Genomic DNA, 26,047 nt, shown 5'->3' on the forward strand with positions numbered 1-26,047 from the left:
AGTTTCTCGGAAGGGGTACTGCTCGATTCTGCATATAAGTGCCAGCCAGCCAAGTAGTGCGAGAAGGCAGAATGTTCCAGAGAGAAGGAGCAGTATGAGCAACAGAGACTTGAAACTTCATGACCGTTTGGGGGATCTGGGGATGGGCAGAAATTGGAGAGAAGGACCGATACCCTATGTAGAACGCATTGAACTTGAGCGACAAAAATTGCTAATGGCTGTTTTCTGTGTTTTAATTCAGGTGAAGGAAATACTCCAGGCCAGATGTCTTAAGGAATGCTCCTGAAAAGGACAGAGGCATACAAAATTAGTTCAACATCTGAGAAGCAAGCTGGTTTTGGAAAAACCATACTCTGAGGATGTTGTTTGCTTTCGGTTAAAAGGAGAAAGTACAGCTGTAGAGGAAGCCTTTATATCTGCGTTTACGGTCGCATCGTAAATGACAATGTAATTAGTTTCACGTCAGTCTTGCTGGTGAGCCTTGGAGCTTCTTGCCTCGGCAGACATGAGTGACCCAAGGCAGTCCCAAGAAGAGAAGCACAAGCTTGGCAGGGCCTCTTCCAAGTTCAAGGATCCTCCCAGAATCATGCAGTCGGATGATTATTTTGCTCGAAAATTTAAAGCCATTAATGGCAACATGGGCCCTGCCACCTCTTTAAATGCCTCGAATTCCACCGAGAGCGGTGGTCCGGCTAATGGCACCCCAGCCGTGCCCAAGATGGGTGTGAGAGCAAGAGTGTGTGAGTGGCCTCCCAAGAAAGACTGCTCCAAGGAGCTGACCTGCAAGGCCCTGTGGGAAAGCCGGTCTCAGACCAGTTACGAAAGTGTCACGTCCATCACGCACAACGGGCAAAGCGACCAGAGCGACGGTCAGCAAGAAGAGAAGCTCGATCTAGACTTTGTGGAGGCGAAGTACACCATTGGGGACATCTTTGTTCACTCTCCTCAAAGAGGGCTGCACCCCATAAGACAGAGAAGCAACAGCGATGTCACCATCAGTGACATCGATGCTGAAGACGTCTTAGACCAAAATGCAGTGAATCCCAACACCGGGGCCGCCCTCCACCGAGAGTACGGGAGCACGTCTTCCATTGACCGGCAGGGCTTATCTGGCGAGAACTTCTTTGCTATGCTCAGAGGGTACCGAGTAGAGAATTACGACCACAAAGCGATGGCCCCTTTTGGGTTCACTGAGTGTTTCCCCTGCGATCCTGCAATCTCTCCCAGCCTCCACGCGGCAGCACAGATATCCAGGGGAGAATTTGTCCGCATCTCAGGATTAGACTACATGGACAGTGCCCTCCTCATGGGGAGAGACAGGGACAAACCTTTCAAACGGAGGTTAAAGTCGGAGTCGGTGGAGACGTCCCTCTTCCGGAAGCTGCGAACTGTTAAAAGTGAACATGAAACGTTCAAGTTCACGTGTGACCCGGAAGATGGTCGCCTGGAGCGGGGCGTCCGCCCTTGGAATTGTCAGCGGTGTTTTGCACATTATGACGTCCAGAGCATTTTGTTTAATATCAACGAAGCCATGGCTACGAGGGCCAACGTGGGGAAGCGGAAAAACATCACCACCGGGGCCTCCGCGGCGTCCCAGACTCAGATGCCGGCGGGCCAGACGGGCAACTGCGAGTCCCCTCTGGGGAGCAAGGAGGACCTCAACTCCAAGGAGAACCTGGATGCTGACGAGGGAGACGGGAAAAGCAACGAGCTCGTCCTGAGTTGTCCTTACTTTCGGAACGAGACTGGCGGGGAAGGCGACAGGAGGATCGCCCTTTCCAGGGCCAGCTCGTCTTCATTCAGCTCCGGGGAAGGCTGCTCCTTCGAGTCCTCTCTGAGCTCCCACTGCACGAACGCCGGTGTGTCGGTCCTGGAAGTGCCGAGGGAGAACCAGCCCATCCACCGGGAGAAAGTGAAGCGCTACATCATAGAGCACATTGACCTTGGGGCCTATTATTACCGCAAGTTCTTCTACGGGAAAGGTAAGGGAGCGTCCTGGGTGTGTGTGCGTGTATCCCAGACTGGTTTTTGCATGTCGCTTTGGGCCGGAGCCCCTTCACCGGGGAGTCCGAGGCCGTGGTTCACTGGACCCTCCGTCGCTTCCAGACTAACCCCTTCCTCAGGAACCCCTCTTCCTGCCTTTGCTGATGGGTGATCTCCAGTGTGGAATGACCACCTCTGTCTCTCTGCCTTCGCCAATTTGTGAGCATCACAGATGTCAGACCTGCTCTAGATTTGCCCCTTTTTTTTAATGTTATTTATTTATTTCTTTTGAGAGAGATAGAGCATGGGCGGGGGAGGGGCAGAGAGAGAGAGGGAGAGAGAGAGAGAATCCCAAGCAGGTTCTGACCCGTCAGCGCAGAGCCCAATGCAAGGCTCAGACTCACGAACCGTGAGATCGTAACGTGAGCCAAAAACACGAGTTGGACACTTGACCGACTGAGCCACTCAGGCACCCCCATGTTTTAAAAAGTTTATTTATTTATTTGAGAGAGAGAGAGAGAGACAGAACATGTGAGTGGGGGAGGGGCAGAGAGAGAGAGAGAGAGAGAGAGAGAGAGGGAGAGAGAGAATCCCAAGCAGGCTCTGTGCTGACAGCACAGAGCCCCACATGGGGCTTGAACTCACGAACCCTGAGATCATGACCTGAGCCAAAATCAAGAGTCAGATGCCAAACAGACTGAGCCACACAGGTGCCTCTAGATTTACCCCTTTTAAGACCTCTTCCGTGGGTTAACCTTTATCCCTCCCTTCTCCCTCTGAATGAGCTCTCCTCCTGTTACGGTGGATCATTCTGTCGGGTGTTTTCCCCCTCTAGTCTTTTCTGTGCTTTTTGTGTACCCCCTCTGTTTCGTCTTTCCACTTCTGTGTCTTCACAGCTCCTGCTGCACTGTTGTGTGCATTGGAAGTGTTAAGCAAATCTTTGCGGAAAGCATGTATAAATTAGCACGACAGATAGTTTTCCCGCAGCTCTGTAAGTGGCCTTCAAGGTTAAGATACAAACAATTCTTTGGTATTGTGATTTTAGAAATTCTTTCATCCTATGTGAAATAATTTACTTTTGTTTAGATTTTCGGGCTTGAAGGCCGTATTCCTCAGAAGTCCTATAGTTGAGTCCTCAGCCTTTATATAAGTATCCTTAGTTATTCCAGGGACATGAAATCTGCTTGGTTTGAGACACCTACAGAGAAACAGGTCCCATATACATATGGCAGCTGCAGGCTCAATAAAAACACTCAGGGCATCTCACTGCTTTCTTACTGGGTGCAGCTTTCCACTTTTGCCCCTTTCTTATATAGGATAGCATACTCTTTCTTTCTTTCTTTCTTTCTTTCTTTCTTTCTTTCTTTCTTTCTCTTTCTTTCTTTCTCTTTCTTTCTTCCTTTCTTTCTCTCTTCCTTTCTTTCTTTCTTTCTTTCTCTCTTTCTTTCTTTCTTTCTTTCTCTCTTTCTTTCTTTCTTTCTCTTTCTTTCTTTCTCTTTCTTTCTTCCTTTCTTTCTCTCTTCCTTTCTTTCTTTCTTTCTCTTTCTTTCTTTCTTTCTCTTTCTTTCTCTCTTTCTCTCTTTCTCTCTTTCTCTTTCTTTCTTTCTTTCTCTCTTTCTTCCTTTCTTTCTTTCTTTCTTTCTCTTTCTTTCTTTCTTTCTTTCTTTCTTTCTTTCTTTTTCTTCCCTCCTTTTTTTAAAAGTAGGCTTCACTCCTAGGGCGCAGCCCAAGTGAGGCTTGAACTCAAGACCCTGAGATCAAGAGTCAGATGCGTAACTGATTGAGCCACCCAGGCGCCCCTTGGACAGTGTGCTTTTCAGGGCTGTCTTTTTCTGTTTTCAGTGGACCCAGCAGCCAGTCTGGAGAAGCTTCTCCACCATCTGTCTTCTTGGTGAATAAACCATTCTGCCACGGATGTGGATAGTTGTCGGATCGGTTTATGTTGGATCGGCTTCTGTCTTCAGAAATGTTTGCGTGCGCTCTTTGATGCCAGTTGGTTCTTTTTGGTGGTGGGTTGGGGTGTGCCTCAGACCTCGGGAGGTCACTCCATCCACGTCAGTCCCTGGAGCGTTGTTTAATACTTTTCTCCGTGGGCTACAGGCTTTAAAGAATTTGCTTGCTGGATAGATGGCAGTTGTTACATTCATAATGGTTTTCCCTCAGTTTTGCATGAATTCAGGTTTAAACAATGACCCAGAATCCTGATATGAAATCATGTCAGTGGTAGAATGATCATGATGTTGGATAAGCGGTTTAGCTCAATAGGCCCTTGACTTACCACTGGTCACATGTTTGAGTTATCTTTCTGTTTTCATACCGATGACATAACGGGGCTCGAATAGTTCTCTCAGCGGGCCTTGGCTCCCCACGTGTGTTTCCCTGCTCCCGTCTCAGTCCTGGCTTCTGGTAGAACCCAGAGAAACTTGGGCTTCCTTTTTAGTCTGCGCTGTATGAAAGAATGCCGGGCCCTCGTGACCGTGTTCATCCAGGCACAGCGCTTTACAAAATGCTGTGCAAAGATGGCCTCCAGGTGGGAACTAGTTATTTTTGGAAAGGGAGGCCGGGAAGAAACAGGCTCCCTAATTAAGATTCTTTTCATTGACGAAGCCATGGCTGTCGATGCCAGCAACAAAATAGCCTCTTAGAATTATGAGGCCCTGAAATCTTCAGGCAGTGAGTCATTTTGGCTTAGGTGAGTTTCGTTAATAGTTCATGGCTCACCCTCCAAAGCGTCAGAACGTGAAAGTCCTGTACGTGTCCGTGAATGTGTACCTGTGTATTTATGCAAATACTGAGGGCCAGCATCCCGTGTGTACTTGGGGCATATGTGTACTTGTGTATTAAGTATACATAGATGTGTACATGGAATGAGGGGTGGATGCTTTCTGAGGCAAGGTCACCACCATTCATGACCTTAGGTCTGTTTCCAGAGCTGGTTTTCGGTGCTGGGTTCTGTTAGTTCTCTCGACTGCTTTTTGTAGGTTTTTTTTTTTTTTTTTTTTTTTTTTTTTCCCCTTGAACTCTCAATTGTCACTTCCTGGTAGTTTTAAAGAGTGTCTGTGAGTGGTTGTACTTCTTCCACTTTTTTCTAAGCTGCTACTTAGGATTTTCCAGGGCGTTGGAAAGAACATCAGCAAACTTGTTAGCTTTGAAAGTGAAATTCAAAATAAGCTCCAGAGAACTTGAGGGCAGACCCCCCCCCCCCCCCCCGCCGTGGGTGAGTCGCACGTGGACGCAGACAGAAGCCTTGGGGGTCCCAGGCGTCGGGCTGGGTCTGGTTCCAGGCTGCCCTGGGGATGTGTGAATGAGCCAGGCAGGTGAAATCTAGCACCTCTGCAAATGAGGGCGTGGGGCAGTGATCCCTGAAGTGGCTTTGTCCTGTGTTCCTCGATTCTGGATTCTGGGTTGAGGAAGGTGCCGTTGACCGAGCTGGCCCCGGCTGCTCTTGCCCTGCAGCCGTGATCTCTGCTACTTTCTTCTATATTTAGCTCTTCCCCTGTGGGCCTGTGTGTCTCAGGATGAAATTGGCTACCACAGCATCTGCCGCTGGCACCCCAGCGGGTCCCTCTGCAGAGCCTTGAAGGACTGGAGACGGGCCACAGTCTGTGGGCTGTGGCCTCCGTGGTGCGGGACTGGAGACAGGGAGCAGGCTGGCACCCTGGCTTCAGCCTCTAGACTCAGACCTGCAAACAAACCCCACGTGGCAGGAACCTACAGATAGAGGCCCCCCGGGCAGCCTGGCCCAGAGAAGAGTGTGTTCACAGGGAAGGAGCTTCTTTTCTTTTTTCTCTTTCTCCTTTGCTCATTTTTCCTCTTTGTTTTGTTTTGTTTTGTTTTGTTTTAACGTTTATTTATTTTTGAGACAGAGAGAGACAGAGCGTGAATAGGGGAGGGGCAGAGAGAGAGGGAGACACAGAATCCGAAACAGGCTCCAGGCTCCGAGTTGTCAGCACAGAGCCCGACGCGGGGCTCAAACTCAAGGACTGCGAGATCATGACCTGAGCCATAGTCGGACGTTTAACCGACTGAGCCACCCTGGCGCCCCATCAGTTTTCCTCTTTGGAAGCAGGTGTTCAGGAATCGCCTTTCCGGGACCGCCTTTTCTTTTTCTCCACTCTCCATTGCTCTGTGTGAAATTGCATTTTTAAAAGAATTGAACGGCCCCTAATCACTGGGGAAGGCTTCAAGTACAGAGTCTTAAGGATGCAGCTTACCCTTTCCTTGGTGGGTGATGTGGGATGGCTGCCCTTTGTGCCAAGGGGCGCTCCTGTGACACACAGTCCCTGGACGGGCTCGGTAACAGCCCTGCAGAAGGCTTTACGCAGGGGAGTGGCTAGCCCGCAGGAAGCTGTGGACCAACATCACTTGTCAGGGCAAATCCGTCTGTAGCCTCGAGGGAAACAGCTTTATTTATTTATTTTTCTTTATTTTTATCTTTTTAAAAGTGGGTTCTCTCCTACGGTGTTTCCTTCTAGATGAGGTGAAGAGGTCCTTAGGAATTGGTGATATGATACCTGCTCTTGAAAAGCCTGCCATTTAAAATTTTTAATGATTTATTTGTTTTTTGGGGGCGGGGTGGGAGACCGAGCGTGAATGGGGGAGGGGCAGAGAGAGAGAGAAACACAGAATCTGAAACAGGCTCCAGGCTCTGAGCTGTCAACACAGGGCCCAACGCAGGGCTCGAACTCGCAAACCATGAGATTCATGACCTGAGCTGAAGGCAGACACTTAACCGCTTAACCAACTGAGCCGCCCGGGCGCCCCCTTGAGTGAAACAGCTTTTTAACGGAGAGCGGGGATTGAAGCAAGAGTAGGGAGTGCTGCCTAAGGATCCTCACTGTTGCTGGTGATGCCCATGAAGAAAAATGGGTGCAGCCTGCCACGCTCCTGTTTCCCTCGTGGAAGCCCCCGTGACATCACGACTTCCGTCTTCTGTGAGTTTTCCACTTGGGAAGCAGGTGGCGAGGAAAGGCCCCTTGGACAGGGAATTCTAGTTGTACGAGTCTGTTTGGATACTCGAGCTTCTGTTGCCGCACGGTGGCTGGCTTCGCGTCCTTCTGGACCTCCCGGGCACTTGGAGCCGCTGGTCAGCCATGGGCTGTCCCCAGCAGGGCTGGAGTGGAGCTGTGGGATCGCGCTGTGGGTCCCCGCGTGCCAACCGAGTCTTGTCCTTTTAGGAAATTGCACACCGGCAGAGTTCCTCAAGAGTTCTGAAACTGTTCTCCTCCGTAGTTCAGACCACACTTGTCTTCTCTAGTCAAGAATAGCTCTAGAAGGCAGCCTGCATCATTGTTAGGTAAAGAAAGCTCAAACCAGAGAGATAAAGCTGGGTCTCTTTGGAGACTTTGGAGTGGAAAGCAGCCAAGTGTTGGAGCCATCGGGACATTGTTTTACGCGGGTACAGAAACATGTCCTCTTACTTTGGGGGAAAATACTGAGATTGCCAAGAATCTGGCCTAGAATTCTTCCACGGCACATCAGCGTTACACGATCATTACAGGAAAATATAGTCAAGAAGCCAAAGAAAAAGGAGTAAAATCAGCCCAGTCAGTCCCTAAGAGACAATCACCATGAACAGTTTCCTCTTTATCCTTGTAGGCTTTTTCTGATGCAAATACGTTTATGTAAATGGAACCTTCTATTGCTGTGTCTGTGGAACTTGCTCCGGATGATCTTCCTTCTGTGTTATTATGTGTAGAGCTGTATCAGCATTTTATGAGCCATTATCAATTATCACTATCTGCATGGGGGGGATGCCAGGTATTTGCCACCCGTGATCCGGGCAGAAGAGTTAATGACTGGATTTGCTTTATTTCAGAGAAAAACCCACCAGCTTGATAGAGGCACAATGATAATGGGACATCTATTTCTTACTGTTTTAGATGCAGTATATACCTACAAAACGACTCCTGTCAGAGTAGTGTTCATTTTAGCAAGCAGATCTTTACTTACAAGAGTCAATTTTTATAAAGTACGTTTTAATATCATAAAGTTTGAAAAATTATAAAAATTTGAATCCTAGCCTCCCCCTCCCCCACTTGAACGTGGACTGACTCACTTCCAAGGGATAGGGCACGGAAGGGGGGGGCAGCTGCGGTGGAGAAGTCTGGAAAGCACCACCCGAGCCAGGTCACCAAGGTCAGCATCGACATTGATAGGTCATGCGGTTAGCGTATACCCTTGACATGACGGGAATGGCATTTCTGGGGTCTCCCTACAAACCGGTAACCTCAGTCTGATGAGGAAACATCAGATCCTAGCCAAGAGACTCTCTGCAAAATCCCTAACCGCTGCTCCTCAGAACTGCCAAGGGCATCTGAAACTAGGAGTCTTAGAAACTGTCACGGTCTACAGCAGCCTGTAAGAGACATGACAGATAACTATAATGGGGTGTCCCGGATGGGATCCTAGAAACAAAAAAGGACATTAGGTAAAAACTACGGAAATCCAAATAAAAATGGGCCTGATCAATATGAGTATCAATATCCAAGCTTTAACGGAAGGAACATACCAAAGAAATGTAAGATGTTACCACCTGAGAGACTGGGCAGGGGGTGTGAGAGAACTCTACTATCTATCTGCAGCTTTTCCACAAATCACAACCAGCTTCCAAATGGTTTGCTTTAAAATTTTTTGAAAAGGCAAGTCTTAAATTCTCATGATATATTTAACAGGAGAATCTTTAAAATAACAACAAAAAGAGCTTATAGGCAGTTCTTAAAAGTATCAGAAACCTGTAGGTTCCTGTTACTTTTATTGAGCTATTTAGGATTCCTGTGAGCAGCTGACTCCACTGTGTGTTTCAAATAGAGTGAAATTGACAAAATGTCACTTTCCCACAGCCCTTTCTATATGCATTCTGCGGAATGCCAGGAGTGTGTTTCTCAAACTTACCTAGAAGAGCAGGGGAATTTACATTTTCTTCTGTCTTTATTGAAATGCACAGACATTCCCTTTGAATTTCCCCTGAAATGTGCACATTGAGGCGAGGTGGTTGTGAGGTGCCCTTCGGGAAACCCTAGCTTCTCAGGCTCCCAAATTTCTGCTGAATTAACTGTCTGAAGAAAAAGCTTTATGCCCAACTCTTTTTTCTTGCCCCTTGGGATTTTCTGTAACAAGTCCAAGGAAAGAAATATGTATCTTTTAGAAATCCTCTGTAAGGAGCTGAAATGGTTTTACAGGGCAGGTTTTGTTGCATAGATTGAAAAGCTAATCTTAGTTTGACCACTTGTCTCCCTTCTGTCTGGTGCTTTAAGGAGACCTGGCGTTTATGGTTCCGTCATTTGCCTGTGATTTCGTTTCTTCTCTGTTTCTTATAAAAGGAAGATGCCAGAGAGAACTTCTTTGATTTCTCCTTCCCATCTTAGCTTCACAAGACTTCTGGAGTGTGAGCAGATTGGACTTCTTTTTGAAAAGATTGGAACTTTCCAGAGAAGAGTTTTTAGCTGCCTCTGGGTGGATTGGGTCTCCAGCAAAAATCTCATCATCATGATGATATAAAGTGCAAGACTGGCCTTTCCAAGGTCCATATCTGCCCAAGATGCCAGCCTTTAAGTTTTGAAGGCCCCTTCCTGTGTCTTTGCGCTGCCCCGGGCTGTGCCATTGGCACCACCGGGGGATGAATTCCTCTGTGGATCTGCAGCACCTTCGAGAATTCTTTCTAGGACCTCTCTTCTCTAAGAAAAGCTCACTGTTTTTATTAACGACTCCTGACCAGCTCTAGGTAAACTCACCTTTTTCTCCAGCGGTAATTTTTGTCATTAGTATTTTTGCTGAAGAATAATATTTGTGCATACATGTGCTAAATGAACAAATAAAAAGAACAGATTCTTCTAGAATGTGTGGAGTAGCCCTCTCTTGCCTGTCTGGATACCAACTTATCATTTGGTGGCTGGAGAATTTGCCTTCCTGCCTGTAGGAAGAAGGGCCCATCCATTCTAACTATGAATGGTGAAGAGTCCAGAATTTTCTGAAGCCAGATTCCTGGGTTTACATCCCAACTCGGTTTTAGGCAAGTCCTTCAACTCCTTTGTGCCTCAGTTAGTCATCTATAAAATGGGATCACAATAAAAATATCTCCTGGGGCGCCTGGGTGGCTCAGTCGGTTAAGCGTCTGACTCTTGATTTCATGTTCCCATGGTTTCGGGAGTTCAAGCCCCACATTGGGCTCTGTGCCGACTGTGGAGAGCCTGCTTGGGATTCTCTGTCTCTGTCTCTCTCTCTGCCCCTCCCCTGCTCTCCCTCCTCTCGCAAAATAAATAAGTAAACTTAAAAATGTATCTCCTGTAAAGGGCTTAAAATGGTACCTGTCACAAGGCATGCGTCCTCCTTGTCCAAGTCGCTCTTACATAAACTTGCAAAACTTTCTGTCTAGAAAGAAACTATTGTCCACACCACTGGGACAGCATTTAAAGGGCAGAACTTTATTGTAATGGTTAATAAAAGACGAGGAGGGAAAACATAGAACCATATGGCGGGGGGCGGGGGGGAGCTGGGGAAAGGTGTCTGGTGAAGTCTGCCACCCTCTTCCAAACGTATTCACTTAAGTTTCACTAATGTGACAGTGACAGTTGTGGGCGGGAGTATACCTTACATGTCAAATGAACCCCATTGCTGAGCCATGCATGGCTGCATTTGCTCTGAATTTCATGCCTGGTGGCTCCTTTCTTTTTCCCCCCCTCTGGTTTTATACAGTGACTGAAGAAAATTAATAGGGAGTTGGACACTATTAAATTCATACGGGTGAACTGAGGACCACGTAACAATTGGACTATTCTGAGACCCGCATTCCTCCCTGAGCGGACATAATCGACTCCGCTCCTCACCTCTCCGCCTGGCCGGCGTGGCCTCCGCAGACAGAGCTCCCATTGAGGCCCGGCCGGCTCTCAGCGGGGAGGAGCTGCCCAGATACACGGGAGGCGAGGCCTCGTGGCTTCTCGTGGTACCAGTTCCGTGTGGCTGGCGATGGGAACCTCCCGGGCTTTCTCACGTCCGCCGCAGCGGGGAGGTCACAGCTGCCACCTGTTGCCGCGTTGGAGGAACTTGGGGAGGACTATGTGCACATGTCAGCCTGTTGACCCTTTGGCCTCAGAGGCTTTGCAGTCAGCTATTGCGGAAGAGGAACTAATGTTCTGTTATTTCCCGAGAAGTGGAGGGTCGATGCTGTAGGATCCGTGAACGGCGTGACCGACGTGCAGTTAACTGGCTAGAGCTCCTTGCACTGTGCCCTTTGCTGGTACCGTATGCTGGCCGTCAGAGTCTTTGGAACGTAAGGTCTCAGAGCCCCCAGAAACTTAGCAAATCCTCCCTGCCTTGTGTTTGTTCCCATCCAGGATTTATGCCACTCTTGGTCCCACTCAAGAAGGACCATGCAAAGCTGGACAGCTACCCCGCCTTGGAAACGGCCCCCACCTCTCAGCTTTTATGCAGCGAATTCTTGCTTGCTCTCCTTCCCATTCTTGTAGCAAATACCCCTGAAAACGGTGCGTCGTCAAAGGAAGCCTCTCTGCCAGTCGCCTTTTTTCTCCAGTCTTTCCCTTTTTATTCAAGGTTTTCTTAAAGCGGTGTCTCCCAAGATACTGTCCTTCTGTTCAGAACAGATGGGTTGGCTCATCTGTAAGTTGTGTTCATTTTACCAGGCATTAGCTGATTTTCAGAATTCAGACCTTCCGTGACTCTCAGCACCCCTGAGTTGCTGTACGCGAGAGAGTCCTAAAACCAGCCCCGCCTGGGTGCGCATCCCCTCTGTCACACCAGGCTGTGACCTCGAGCAAGTCACTTAACGCATCAGCTTCTGTGATATTATCTGTAAAACGGGGTTACCTCCTCGTAGGCAGGGAGGAGGAAGTGACTTCATTTATGTAAGGTATGTTAAGTGTTCTTTTCGCTGTAATGCCTCAGGTTTTCAAGCTTGGCTAATCCTTTGGTTAAATTTTGATCAAAGGAGCCTTCACAGGGCAAAAATGCATCCTTTTCGCCATCATGGTAAATTCAGTAATTGAATCCATGAAACATGAGCAGGGAGCTTGAGATTTCTTAAAGTTATCTGATGACTCTTAACGTTACCATCTGCAAAAGCAGGCCCCAGGGTTCTTAACTCCTTCATTGCTTCATTCATTGACTAATCCGTTGTCTCTTGCTGACTTTCTCCTTTGTAAGTCTTAAGAGGGCTCCGAACAGGGGGGCTGATCTAAAATGCAGACACGCAGTTGTTTGGAGGGAAAGGTGGGGAAGGAGAGACGTGGTAGGTGGGAACTCAGCGAGCAGCCACCTGCAGCCGTGGATGTGGCCCAGATGGGCCGTGAGCCAGCAATTAAGTGACCAGCTTGCCACCGAAAGAACAAACGTTAAACTGTGTTTTATGGAAAAATAGCAGGAAAGCTGCTGCTGTGCCCTTGAACCCAGTAAAGGGAGGGCCGCAGGGCCCGGATCCAGGGCCTCCTGTGGCTTTGGGGGACTTGTTAATGGTGCCGTGGGCCGTGAGGTACTAACACCTGACAAATCACGTGAGGCCGAGCTGTGGGTGAAGCTTCTGCACACCCGGCCGCGGGAGGCCCCGCAGACTTGGGGATCCTCACCTGCTCAGCTCCTTAGCCGTGAACCCGATAAATCTCCTTTCCAAGACACTGCAGGACCTGGAAACCGCCTCTGGGCTAAGGTCACAGGTGACTCCCTCCCCTTTTGCTTTTTACTTCTCCTGAGTTAGATTTTTCTTTCCTGACAAGCCAAGGCGCACCACGGAGATGTGCCTGCCGAATCTCCTTTCCTGCGCTGCAATCTTGTTAACCGATTTTTTTTTTTTTTGATCTGCTCTGTTGTATTTGCATGATACGTGGATTTTCATTAGCTTCCTTTCTGCAAAGGGAGGGTTTTATCCCACACACCCTGAAAGTGATTTTCTGGAAATTGTGTGCTTGGGATAAGGACGAGCTCTGGTTGGGGATGGGGGGCTTGCTCGCTGTCCTTTGCCCACAGATGGGAAGGCTCACGTGATGCAGGTGGACGAGCTGAGGTGTCCTGAAGGGGACCCAGGGTGTCCCCTTGGTCCTTAAGGACCAAGTTAAGTTAAGGAAGGCTTAACTGGGTCCTTCCTGGACACTTCAGAGGGGGCACCTTCCCAGTTCTTTATGGTTCACAGAAGCTGAAACAGCGAGTTAAGCCGTTCCAAGAATCGAGTTATGATTTCTTTGGAAACACACCCAGGTCACCTGCTCTATTCCCTGGTGAAACTGAGAGTATGGAGCCTAGCCTTAGAAAATGGCTAGGAGGGGGCCAGGTAGCTGGCTCAGAAGGTCGAGCGTCCGACTCTTGATTTCGGCTCAGGTCACGATCCCACAGTTCGTGAGTTTGAGCCCCTACACCGGGCTCTGTACTGACAGTGCAGAGCCTGCTTGGGGTTCTCTGTCTCTCCCTCTCTGTCTGCATCCCCCCCCCCCCCCGACACGCTCTCTCTCACTAAATAAAATAAATAAACTTAGGAAATGAAAAAGAAAAGAAAAGAACCAGGAGGTCTCAGAGCTGGCATGTCCAAAGTTGTCATGATTGTAAGTGGCAGGAACGTCCCCTGTCCGCTTGCATTCAGAAAGCGTGTCTTGTAAAATGGAGAGACAAACATTGGAAACAAGTGTGGGGAGGCAGATGTGAAAGAAAAAAATGTTCTCTCTCAAATTTGCCTGTCATCTTTGGTGAAAAAGAGGATACACAAATTTCGGATTCCTCCAGTTAAAAGAAAAACAACTTCTAGTTCCTGATGGAACTCATTCAGCAAAATACATGCCGCTGCGTTCATAAAAAGACTGCAGCGAATGGGATGTAGCTCTCTAGGTGATTACAGATGGGCATTTTGAGATTAAAAGTGTGAATCCCCTTCAAGGCTGACCCTCGTGCTTTGCAGGACTATTGGGGCTCAAAATCAAAATGCCCCACAATGCTGTTTATTGTATGTTCACTCCTTTTTTGTTTTTGATTGATTTATTTTTTTGCCAGTATCATGCATCTCTTCCATTATAATACCTCTCTCAGATTAAGGATAGGTGTGTTATGTATAATTGGATGGTGGAGGGGCAGGGAGCTGGCACGGAGGCTAAGAAGGGTTACGTAACTAACCCGAGGTTAAGCAGATGATAAGTTAGCATAGCCCGGGTTCAGAAACCATTAATCAGGCTTATTAGAATTACACATATTTAAGAATACACGCGTTTGGGCCTGCGAGTTCATTGTGGCAAACTGGAGGCAGATGTTATCTCTCCCTCTCCCGAAACCCCACCGAAAATGATAGTGAAGGAATAACAAAAGGGCATAAAGCCACGAAGGAAAAGAGAACTAGGGAGAAGCTTCACGGGGCAAGATCTGCCAAAGCAGACAGAAGAGGCACGCCAGCTTTGCAGATTGGAAGGGTGCGTGTGGCAGCGACAGGCCATCAGAAGCCAGCCCGTCCACACCGCAGAGCCAGGTACCTCTGAAGAAGAGCTGGGGGCGGGGCAAGGGAAGGGGACCAGTTATAAATATGTGTAAAAGGCCGGATTTTCTCTCCTGTCCCTTATAGTCCGTTAACCACTCGTCCCCACCCAGGCAGAAAACCGTAGATTTAGTCTGGAGAAGTTGAACAACAGCTGAGCTAAAGGCAGGACGAGGGCACTTAACTGGAGATGGGGGATTGAGTGGAAGTCCACACGGTGAGATGCCCAGCCCTGTCCCCTTATTTGGGCTAAGTACCTGCAGACGGGGGGAGAAGAAGTTTCCCTGGAGCCGCGAATCGGCTTAAAATAAGACCTACCTCGACTGATGGCTGCGGTTCCCCCGTTAGAACAGTTGAGTCCCCGCTCGATCAGTGTGAGGATATGAAGTGGACTTTAAAGCAAGATGGATCACCGTAGATGGGGGATTTCAAAATGATAAAAGGGTTGGTTCTAAGTGCCTAAAAACATGGCTTCAGAGTATGTAGAAAAAGCAAAAACTGGTCAAACTAAAAGGAAGAAATCATCAAGTCTCCAATCTAAATTCTCTTTATACCAAAAACATACAAATAGAAATGGAAAATTTCTGAGGGGCGCCTGGGTGGCTCAGTCGGTTGAGCGTCCGACTTCAGCTCAGGTCACGATCTCCCGGTCCGTGGGTTCGAGCCCCGCGTCGGGCTGTGTGCTGACGGCTCAGAACCTGGAGCCTGCTTCGGATTCTGTGTCTCCCTTTCTCTCTGCCCTTCCCCTCTGTCTCTCTCTCTCTCTCTCTCTCTCTCTTTCTTTCTCTCTCCCAAAAATAAACATGAAAAAAAAAAGAAAAATTTTGAAAGATACTATTTACATTATCCTAAAAAATTAACAACCTAGGACGAAATCTAAAGAAAGGTATGAATGAATGACGGAGAGCCACAAAACATAGCCAAAATGAAGGAAAACCCTAAGTAGGTGGAGGGGACACGTTGTGGTTGTGAGTTAGAATAGTCAGTATGTCAAAATTCAAAGAATTTTTTTTGTGGGAACAGAATTAAGAGTGAGGAAAGATTGAGCAGAGCCCTGCTATTTTTCAGGCCAAGGAGAGTGGCTTTTTAAATTTTTCTGCATATACTTATGTTAAAATAGAGTAGATAGGCCTTGTGACAGTTGCCTCGACTGCGTATGTGGCTTTTTCTTCTGGATTGTTGATTCTGTAGAGGATATTAGTGGTACCTCCATGGTATTAAATATGCTTGTTCATATTACAGAACCTGGAATGCGTAATTCTCATTGGTTTCCGGTAGTGTTAGCCCCACAGGACTAGAACATTTTGAAGCAGGCACTATACTGTGTCCTGCTCGATGTTGTGTCCTTGTGTTTATCAGGTCTGGCGCATGGCTGAGGCATAGACCATGCTGGGTGTTTCAGTGAATGGATTGAAACGAATTGCGTGCGGTGCACTGAATACTGGCCCCCGAAGATACCCAGGTCCTAATCCTCAGCCCCTGTGTGTGTTACCTTATATGGCAGAAGCAGCTTTCCAGATGTGAGTAAGTTAAGGATCTGAGACCAGGAGCCCACGCCGGATTCTCTGGCTGGACCCTGAATGCCATCCCGAGTGTCCACGTAAGAGGCAGGCAGAGGGAGGTCTGGGGAGAAGCATACATTGTGGCCCCTGACGCAACATCTAGGGCTGGATTCGAAGACAGAAGAAGGAATTCAAGGAATACAGCTCTCAAAGCTGGAAGAGGCCGGGAAACAGATGCTTCCCTAGAACCTTCCTAGGGAACGTTGCCCTGTCACAGCCTTGACTGCGGCCCGTTGAAACTGACTTTGGGCCTCTGACCTCCAGGGCGGTGAGGCAATAATTGAGTGTTGTTTTGAGCCTCCAAGCTTGTGACAGTTTGAGCAGCGCTAGGAAGCAGACATTCTCAGGTGTATCCCTTCTCAGTCTTGTAAATATTTCAAGAAACCATATCGCCCCTCTCACGGGGGCAGTTCCTGCGGCATTTCTGGATGCCTAGACCTTTCACGCTGTCTTTTGCACTGGCCAACATGAAATGAGCTGCCTCCTTGTTTCTGTTTTGATAGTCCTGGTTGAGGCTCAGTACGACCATAACTTCTGAATGAGGGAGCCTACGTCAGTTCCTTCATTCAAGGCCAAGTCTTTAAATACTTAACACCGATCAGGCATAGTTCCTATCAGGCCTTGAGGATTTAAAAGTTGAAGGACTTAGCCTCATCTGGAGGTGAGGCAAATATTTCCAGTGGAATCGATGTGTGGGGTTGAGTCTGAAATGATGACTGAGAATGTCAAGTGCAGAAAAGCGACAGGAGTGCCAGGCCGAGGGGGGAAATGGTCCGAGTTGGGGGAGTTATGGGAGAGGAATCTGTGGAGAGTTTGGGGTGATGTCACTGAGGAACTTACAGGAGAAAATGGGTGGGGGGTGTGGAAGGACAGACGGACGTTCAGACAGATACATGTAAAGACAGAGAGAGAGTCAGAACACACAGCCATGGGCCAAAGGTGGAGCCTTGGGACACATCCAGGTGACGAGGAGAAGCCAGAGGGGCAGCCACAAAGGAGACCCAGAAGGAGAGCCCCCGGGGGGCGGGGGGTGGCTCACTTGGGAAGGACACTCCCGGAAGCCCTCCGTGCCCAGCAAGGCAGACAGGCCTGTGGAGACAAAGCCCCAGCGGTGGGACGGTAGAGGCGGGTAGAGCCCTGAGCAGCAGTTGGAACATGGCAGGAGAGAGCCAATACTGAGGGGAGGGGCAGGACTTCTCCTCCCTGAGGGGCCGTGGGGGGGGGGGGGTGGTCCACGGGACTGGGGGCGTCCTCACGACTCCCATCTGTGCCAGAGGCCCGTCCACCTACCAGGCCCACTGGCTCTTCCTCTCACCCAGGTAGGGGCACCCGGGTGGCCCAGTCGGTTAAGCGTCTCACTTCAGCTCAGGTCATGATCTCACGGTCTGTGAGTTCGCGCCCCGTGTCAGGCTCTGTGCTGACAGCTCGGAGCCTGGAGCCCGCTTCAGATTCTGTGTCTCCCTCTCCTATGCTCGCACTGTCTCTCTCTGTCTCTCAAAAAATGAATAAATGTTAAAAAAATTTTTTTTAAAACAAACAAAAAAAATCAAAGGTATACTTGACCTATAGTACTTCACCCCTTTTTAAGTGTAGATTTCCAAGAGTTTTGACAGATGGATGCGGCCAGTAACCACTAGCACCATCAAGGTGCAGGGTAGCTCCCTCGCCCCAGAAAATCCCCGCGTGTCCCCCTCTGGCCACCCCTGCCCCCATGCCTGGCTGCACTAGCCCGTTGGGCCGGGCAGCACCTGCTGTGTGTGAGAGCAGAACCCACGGCCGAGTTCGGGTTGTCAGGAATTAGAATTCATGATTCGGTTCCCCTAATCTGGGCTCTCCGTTTCGCCACGAGAAGGGGTTTTGCTCACTTGGTCGGTCTTCTTCCCCCTAAAATAATTTGAAGCTCATTTGATTCTTGTCAGCAGCGTTCGTCAAATCCCTAAGAGGGAATCCACTTGAGCATTTTTGCAAGAAACTTACTGAATTGGGCCCTAAGAAGGAAGATTTTGCCTGATGATGGCTGGTTGTGCTTTAGTGCACTTTCCAAATATTTTCCCTAATGCATCTGCCTTATGAGAAATGAGGTAAAGGTACAAGATCTTGTCAGGACAGTTAGTAACCGCAGCTAAGAAAATTCCACACTGATTTCATTCTAAGTTTGCAGGTGCATTTTCCACAGGATCTAGTATAATGCCATAGTCCTAATAGTCACTATCGCCAGCTTGAATACAACGATGATATACCCAGGAGCCTGAAGTAGACAATGAACTGTTAGTCTCTGTTTTCAGTGAGTATTTTTAAATTGTTGATTAAAACCCAAATAAAATGGGGCACCTGGGTGCCTCCGTTGGTTGAGCGTCTACTCTGGATTTCAGCTCAGGTCATGATCTGAGGGTCATGGGATCCACCCCATGTCAGGCTCCACACTGAGTGTGGACAGTTAACCTGGCTGTAATTAGCATGTAATTTACTCACGAAAAACAAAGACTCGTTTCCTAGGGTGTAAGTCCAGGATTATAGTAAGTCAGTGATTTATCCTCCAGCCCCTAAAATTAGTTGACTTGCTGCTTGTAGCCCTGACTGTAAAGAGAAATAATGTCAGCGTTAATCTCATTTGGTTGGAAGAGGTAAAGAGGTAAATGATTGTGAAAGTAAAGAAGTAAATGCCCCTACTCCTCATTGGCTTTGGGCAGTGTTTGCCCTGCCTGATGCAGGTGCTGTTTTCCCCCTGATTTCTACTTTCTGAATAGCATTTCTTGTTTCTTCAAAAATTTAACGTGGCAGAAAACGTTGGCATAACCAAAAGGCTTTAGAATACACAGTTTTCTTCAAGCTTCTAAATGTGCTACATTGTATTTATTTTTAACTAAAAATGAAGAGTCAGGAAAGAATGGGCCAAAACCCAGAAGGTGACAGTCAAAAGGGGTAAGTGTGGTTTTGCATATGGGGTGAAAAAAATCTCTTTTATAAGCATACACCCTGGGCAGCTGACCTTGCCCCTGTTGATTAAGAAATACGTGAAGACCACCTGGGGGTGTGCGTTTACCACCTGTTCGGCGTGGATGGGTGGTGTCCTAGGGCTGCTAAAAAGGTAAGCTGCGTGAATATATGGTCAGGTAATTACTCCCCTATTTTGTATGGGTTCAGACCACGTCTGAGTGCTGTGTTAAGTCCGGGTCCTCTCAGAAGACAACCCTTAAAAAGTTTGGTTGCAGTGAAGTGTTTGGACTGCCTTCAGACGAAGACCCCGCAGTCCAGAGACAGTGAGACATTCCAGAAGGGGGTGCTTACAGAGTAGCCAGCTTGGCAGAGTTCAGGCTCGTATAGTAGCTTCATGAATGGGAATTTGTTCCGGATTGTGACCCCGCTGGGAAATGGTGCCCGGCACGTATTGTCGAATATATGTGGAGACTCATGACCATCTCTGAGGAGCAGTGTCCTTGGGGGTTCCCGTGCTAGATGGACAATAGGACCCCAGAAATCTGTTCCTGCCATGAGATTCAATGGATTAGAACCCTGCAGGGCCAGTGATTTTATGGGAATGGCATGATTAGGTGATAACAGAATTAGATTATAGAATTAGTAGAATTAGGTTATAGAATTAGTAGATTTGGGGGAGCATGGGTGGTTCAGTCGGTTAAGTGTCTGACTTCGGCTCAGGTCACGATCGCATGGTTCGTGGGTTCGAGCCCCGTGTCAGGCTCTGTGTGGATAGGTTGGAGCCTGCAGCCTGCTTTGGATTCTGTGTCTCCCTCTCTCTCTCTCTCTGCCCTCCCCTTCTTGTGCTCTCTCTCTCTCTGTCTCAAAAATAAATAAATCATTAAAAAAATAATAATAGATATAGTTTGACCACAGCAACCCAATGACCTTTTATGTCTTTTCTGCCATAAAATTTCACTTTAGACGGTTAGGTGCTTTAGTGACATCCTAATGCAGGGGTAGTCTTTGCCATCACACTGGGCCCCAAGATTACCTGGCTAGTCCAGGTGCCGATGGTCATGCGAAAGAAGGTGACCTTTCCAGCAGGAGGGGGGAACTGTTCAGTAACGGTCTTCAAATAGCTCGATTCCTCTTTTGACGGTTTCTAAGAAGGGCAGCGCCCTCCTTCCGGTGACACTCTTCATGTGACACCGTGAATTGTGGCAGGGGACAGGAGGGCTCCTGCTGCTCGCGAGCTGGGGACGAGCCGCAGGAGAGGAGGAAGTAGTGGAAAATGAGACGTACGAATACATCTGACTTGGAAACAAAACACTCTGATCAAACCCCCGGTGGGGAATCGTGTACCCAGACCCGTACGGTATTTCTTCAGAGATTTGACAGACGGACGAGCCCGGAGATACCCACGCGGTTCTTTGTTCCTTTCTTTTTATGCCACCACTGCCTCCTGTTACAGAGCACCAGAACTACTTTGGGATAGATGAAAACCTTGGCCCTGTGGCAGTCAGCATCCGGAGAGAGAAGGTGGAAGACGCCAAGGAGAAAGAAGGGTCCCAGTTCAACTATCGGGTGGCCTTCAGGACGAGCGAGGTAATAGCTGCCGTGCGTGTGTCGTTACTGTCCTGGGCTGAAGTTACTGCTTTAGATTATTTTGGACAAGGTATTGAGTTTCCTTTTGAATGTCACTGATGGTAGTCTTTAAGATCTTTGACAGAGCCTGCAGTATCTTATTCCAAATAAAAATTTGAGAGCCTGTCACAGATGTTAAGCGGCCACGATGTTACTTCCCCCTTACGTGGTAGAAAAGGGAAAATGGTAAGAATGTGGGATTTAGGGGCTGAGAGGGGACACCTATGACCTGGACAGTGCATGTCAGAACTTGCAAAATCTAATGCAGGAAACCCAGGAGTCGGCAGTAGGGGTGAGCGTGGCCATGCCGCCCCTGCACACCTCCTGGCTTCGTGCCTCGCTTGCCTCGCTTTGCGTGAAACGCGAGGTTGTTGTACGAACGGCACACGGCGCACACCCGGATCAGTAGAGAGGCTGATTACGAGGAATGAGATCTGGCCCGCACGTGAGGTTTTATCCTCGTGACCCACTGCACTTAGAGGGGGAGCGTATGTGACAAGCATGCCACGTGTGGGTGTTGGTTGGCTCCTTCCGGATCAAAGAGAGAAGAGCGAGCCCTTTGCCAGTCTCCTGTGTGTGCACGAGGCCGTGTACCAGAGTGGCTCTGGCCAGGTGCTCCGGCGATGGCGGGCTCTACGCAGCATAGACAGGAGGTGAGTCCCTCTCTCACGGTGCCGGGTTTGAAGTTATAGACCCGTGCTGTCCCGTTCAGTAGCCATGAGCCGCACGCGGCCGTTTAAAGTAACGGAATGGAATTGCGAAGACCCGCTGGTCACAAGTGCCCAGTAGCCACGTGGAGCCAACGTGGCTCCCGCATCAGCTAGCCCAGATGAGCGCAGTCTCGCCGTTGCCCCAAACTCTGCTGGGCGGTGGTGTTCTAGAGCGTGACGCGCACAGCAGACGTCGTTGCTACAGCCCTCACCCCGCCTCTCTTGCATGTTAACAGTTCTCTTCCCAGAGTCAGGGTGGGTACAGCCAGAGCGAGTTGCTGCCGGGCTTTCCCCTCTGCGGCGTGTGTCAGAACGGCGAGCCCGTGTGTGCCTCAGAGACCTGAGGACCTCTCACGAGTCATGGGGTAACATTCGAGAGTGAGGAATCCTCAGAGCCCTGAATCACCCTGCCCGGGCCTGTCGCCGGATATCCCCATTCAGCTTCAGGACCGGTCAGCAGTAGAAAGTTAAATAGAAAAAGAGAAAGGAATGGAAGAAACGTTGGTGTGGAACAGTAGGGCAATAGGGAAAGAGAAGGGAGGGGCCGGAGGGGGTGCCGGTGACCAGGCCCAGCCCCGTGACCTCCAGCTGCTCCTCTGTGTCGACGTCCTGTTCCGTCTGAGAGCAGTGGGGACGTCAGTTTCCCCAGCAGCACTCTGCCTGCCCCCCCCCCTTCTGCGGGCCCACATCTGTTGCAACCCCCTCCCGGCTTAGCCCCCCAGCCCCGTGCACTTTTGTTGTTTAGAGGCTGTGCTGATTTTGCTTCCGCCAGTCGGGGGCTGTCGTCTCCCCTGCTCCTCTCGGAAAGGAGACCTCCTTTCCTTCCTCTGCAAGGCAGCTCAAAACTTGTGCCTCAGAGAAGTAACAAGGAGTAAGCACGAACTCTTCCGTGACGTTCTGAAGCCTTCTGTTTTGCCCCTGCAGCTTACAACCCTGCGCGGCGCGATTTTGGAAGACGCCATACCCTCCACCGCCAGGCACGGGACCGCGCGGGGACTACCTCTCAAAGAAGTTCTGGAGTACGTCATTCCAGAGCTGAGCATTCAGTGCCTGAGACAGGCTTCGAATTCCCCCAAGGTCGCGGAGCAGCTGCTCAAGCTGGATGAACAAGGGGTGTGTACAGCGTGCGAGACTGTGTGTTCGGGGTATGACTTCGTGTCTGCGTTTCTAAATGTTTGGGACTTGCCCTGACCCGGCTAGCGAGACCACATCTGATTCATGATTATTAGACATCGGTGGTGTTTCTTCCGGGGTTTCAAAAAACTCACATCGCGCCTTTCCCCGAGCTAGCATTTATTCGTGTCCGCTGTGTATGAGGCGTTCCACACTAACAGGTAGGAGTGGACAGCGTGCCTTGGGAAGACTGAAGTTAAGACGTAGCCCCTCGCCCGGTGGGGATGGTAAGACCGAGAGCATAAAACCTCTGCAGGGAAGAATAAATACGGTGGTGGATCTTGGAGAGGTTTGAGGGCAGTGAGTGTGCCTTGGGAAAAGAAGGAATAACAAACACACCGGATGGCAAATCTCCTGAAGGGAGGTAGCATCGCAGCTGGGACTTGGGTAGAATTCCAGGAGGGAGATGTGAGTAGTTGGCCGCTTTAGGAACTATGACTTGTTTCTTTAACAGGGGCACATCTAGGGTGGTTGTAGTTTAAACAACAACAACAAGAAAGTATGCTGAAACTTAGAGCTAGGCTAAGGAGTTTGCACTCGATTCAGGAGGCAGTAGGGAGCCATGGAAGCTTTTTGGTAGGACACGGCACTATCAGAGCTGGATTCTAGGAAGATTATTCTGCTGGAAGGGAATGAGATAGGCTGGAGACGATCAAGAATGACGATGGCCTGGAGTTCAATTTTGGTCCGTTGACATCGTCCAGGAGAGAATTAATGACAAGCAGGCTTGAGACGGTGGTGTGGAAGATAGAAAGAGGTCTTTTAAGTGGCATATGCGAGATAACTTGGAGGGGAGACTGAAAAGGAGGCACCCAAATATATGCAACTGATTTTAAATGAGCAGAAAAAGCAGAAAGACACTGGTGATGTGTATTTCTTGAATTTCCTAAGGAAAATTTTTCTGCTCGTTTTGGAGAGAATGCGAGGCATTTCTTGGTTGACCCAGTAACAGCAGTGTGGCTCATACTCGGATCGCTGGAATTCTGAGAGTGCTGAGATAGGAACTTTGTGTAAGGAATTAGCACTCTGTATGATCAGCTGGAGGAAGTAACCACCATAACATTGAGAATGAATAAGCCTGGGACCTGTCTGTCTCAGGAAGGCTGACATATTAAAAACAACTAAACCAAACCGAAACTCCAGCCTAGAACAGTTGACTTGTAAAACCGCGTGGTCCACAAGATAGTTTGACCGTGATCATGACCGGGAAAGTGCGTGGAATGTACGAGATGTCCGTGAAGCCGATGAGGGAAACACGATCTTGGAAGGATCGTGGATGTATCAGTGCGGGTCCAGATGCTGTCACGTTCAAGCAGGCTTGTTGAGAAGAATCGCAGTAACTTTCACGTCTTATTTTCATGTTTCTTTTTATGATGTTGCACGTCACGGGAGAATGCCGTAGTTCTGGGTCCCTTTATGTTGCCAGTGTATGCGGTTCTCCCCTTAAAGTATATCGCTGTACTTGCTGTATAGCAGGGTCTTGGCGAATGAGGTAGGTGGTTCCCTCAGGCTGCTCTAGAAAATTCCACAGATGGCCCATGAACCGCGGGCCTGAATCCCAAAGTCCTCAAGGCCCTGAGAGACGGTCGCAGCAGCTACCGTTGACCATTTCCTCACGAAATGAAGCACGAATTTGGGATGCCTGTTTAGCAGAATAGGTCCAGAAGCTATGCCAGGCAATTTTTTAATTTTAATCCAGAGTTTAGGTGCTTTTTGTAGTGCGATGTCAAAATTAATGCTTTGAAAATTGGGTTCTGCTTTTAAGTAAACCAATGCATTCTTTAGCTCTGGTTGTATTTCATGTGTTTTTTCTTTGGCAGTTGTATTTGTGTGACTTTGATATACTTTCTTAACGGTGTACATTGTGGTGTTAAACTTTCCGTACCTCTTGATGGTGCCTGGTTTCCGTATTCCGTGAGGAAGAGATGCTGTTTATTTTCATCTGTAAGAGATTGGACGGCCCTTTTTAACTTTCTGGTTTCTAAAGGACCCTTAAAAGTTGCCACTAACCGTTAGAGTGTCTGAGAGTTTATTCCGAGGAGCGCCCTTCTTATTCTCCTTCTTAAATGTAAATCCGCACAGGAATGGTACGGGCCAGTTATATGGTACTGTTCTTAAGGGTTTTTAATCGTGAAAAAAATACTCAGAGGATATATTGTCGTCTTCTGCTCTCCTGGGGTTTATAGCCCACCCTGGCTCAACAAGGTCGGAAAGGACACCTGCTGTGTCCAGGACACAGGTTAGTCGTGGAGAGTGACGAGGGAAGTAAGTAACTATTAAGCGAGACTCTGAAACTTGTGTTCCTTTCTCTGCATAAATTCACCTGTCAACCTCTAAAATCCCATGTTTCCTGTTTTAAAAGACTATCCTAATTTATGTAACAGGTGGCTTTCTAAAATTATGTAGGTTGACCAAAAAAAAAAAAAAAATTCAGGTAAGTCGTGGCGGCTCCCTCTCTTAGAAGATCATGGCTTCTGGGGCAGAATGGCTAGTTTGTCCTTGGGCCAGCCGTCCCTTCCTCTTGTCCCCTCACCACCCTAGATATTGGGGTTGATTTGCATACCATGCTTGCTTCTAAGTCACGCAGGTCCAAATAAACGAGGCTGCAAGCTCGCTGGGAGTAAACAGACCCAATAGAATGCCCTGGAAGGAAAGGGCTTCCCTGCACACTCCAGTTTATTTGCAAGACAATTCAGAAGCTTTGTGTTTGTCCCCTTCATTTAAATTTAAATTTTCTTGTCAGTGATGACTGGACTTCTGGCCTTGGGAACCCAGCAGTCAGTCATTATCCAGTCCCAGAAACCAAAGGAGACCTCCCGCGCTGGGTTGTCTGTCTGAGCAGCCTGTCTGTACGTCCAGCTCTCCGCACTGAGGCAGTATGCGGTTTCAACAAGCGGGGATTTCTGGTCTGCGACGGCACGGACACCTGAGAGCCGGCTGAGCTCTCCCCCAGGACTGTGGGACTGGCCGTTGCCCAAGTCAGAATGGCTAAAGCAAGGACGGCGGGATGGGTCGGAGCGGAGGGGGGCGGCCCGAGGTCTGGAAAGCTTGGCTACAAACCCTGTTCCACGAGAATTGAGCATTTTAGTACTTGGGGGGTGGGATCCCCCCTTTAACTGTGCCCTGATTAACTGCAGGGTGCGTTACCAGCTGTGTGCAGGTCTGTTGCTAGCGTAAGGGGGGTGATGGTCGTGTGGCGTTTCGACTGTTTTCGTGAGGTTTGTTAAAATCTTTAAGTCAGAGCTGTGTCTTCACGGCGTTTCATTCTGTTCCTGTTTTAGTGGAATGGCAGCCACCGTAGCAAGCCGGCCCCAACTGTTTGCTCGAAGTCCCTAGGGGTAGTTCCATCTTGCGGCCTCCTCACGGTAAACGTGCTCGGTGCCCCTGCCAGGCTGCGCGTGTCCCACGGGACATTTTCCCTGCAGCAGAGCTCTGGTCGCCCTCGTGAGCACCTGTGGGCTTTGAAATCTCTTGGAGCACATCCCCTAATTTCCGTGGGCCCAGGGGCTTCTTGGAGGGTGGGCAGATTCACAGGCAGGGTCTGTGACAGGCAATCTGCACAGGCAGATTCTAGACCCATTCACAGGCAGGGTCTAGAC

At 49.0% G+C, this 26,047-nt stretch overlaps 1 protein-coding gene across 6 annotated transcripts in view; it reads left to right on the top strand.

Annotated features, from left to right (window-relative positions):
• The window catches only part of SIPA1L2 (signal induced proliferation associated 1 like 2), a 222,220-nt gene that overhangs the window by 114,026 nt on the left and 82,147 nt on the right, over nt 1-26,047 (top strand). For all 6 annotated transcript variants that reach the window (XM_042959847.1, XM_042959849.1, XM_042959851.1 and 3 more), the window contains exons 3-5: nt 242-1,982; nt 20,393-20,526; nt 22,200-22,388. In XM_042959847.1, coding sequence (XP_042815781.1) covers nt 506-1,982; nt 20,393-20,526; nt 22,200-22,388 — 1,800 coding nt within the window. In that variant the 5' untranslated portion in view covers nt 242-505. The remainder of the gene's footprint in view (nt 1-241; nt 1,983-20,392; nt 20,527-22,199; nt 22,389-26,047) is intronic.

This window comes from Panthera tigris, chromosome D2, assembly GCF_018350195.1.
Source record: "Panthera tigris isolate Pti1 chromosome D2, P.tigris_Pti1_mat1.1, whole genome shotgun sequence".
NCBI classification, from domain to species: domain Eukaryota; kingdom Metazoa; phylum Chordata; class Mammalia; order Carnivora; family Felidae; genus Panthera; species Panthera tigris.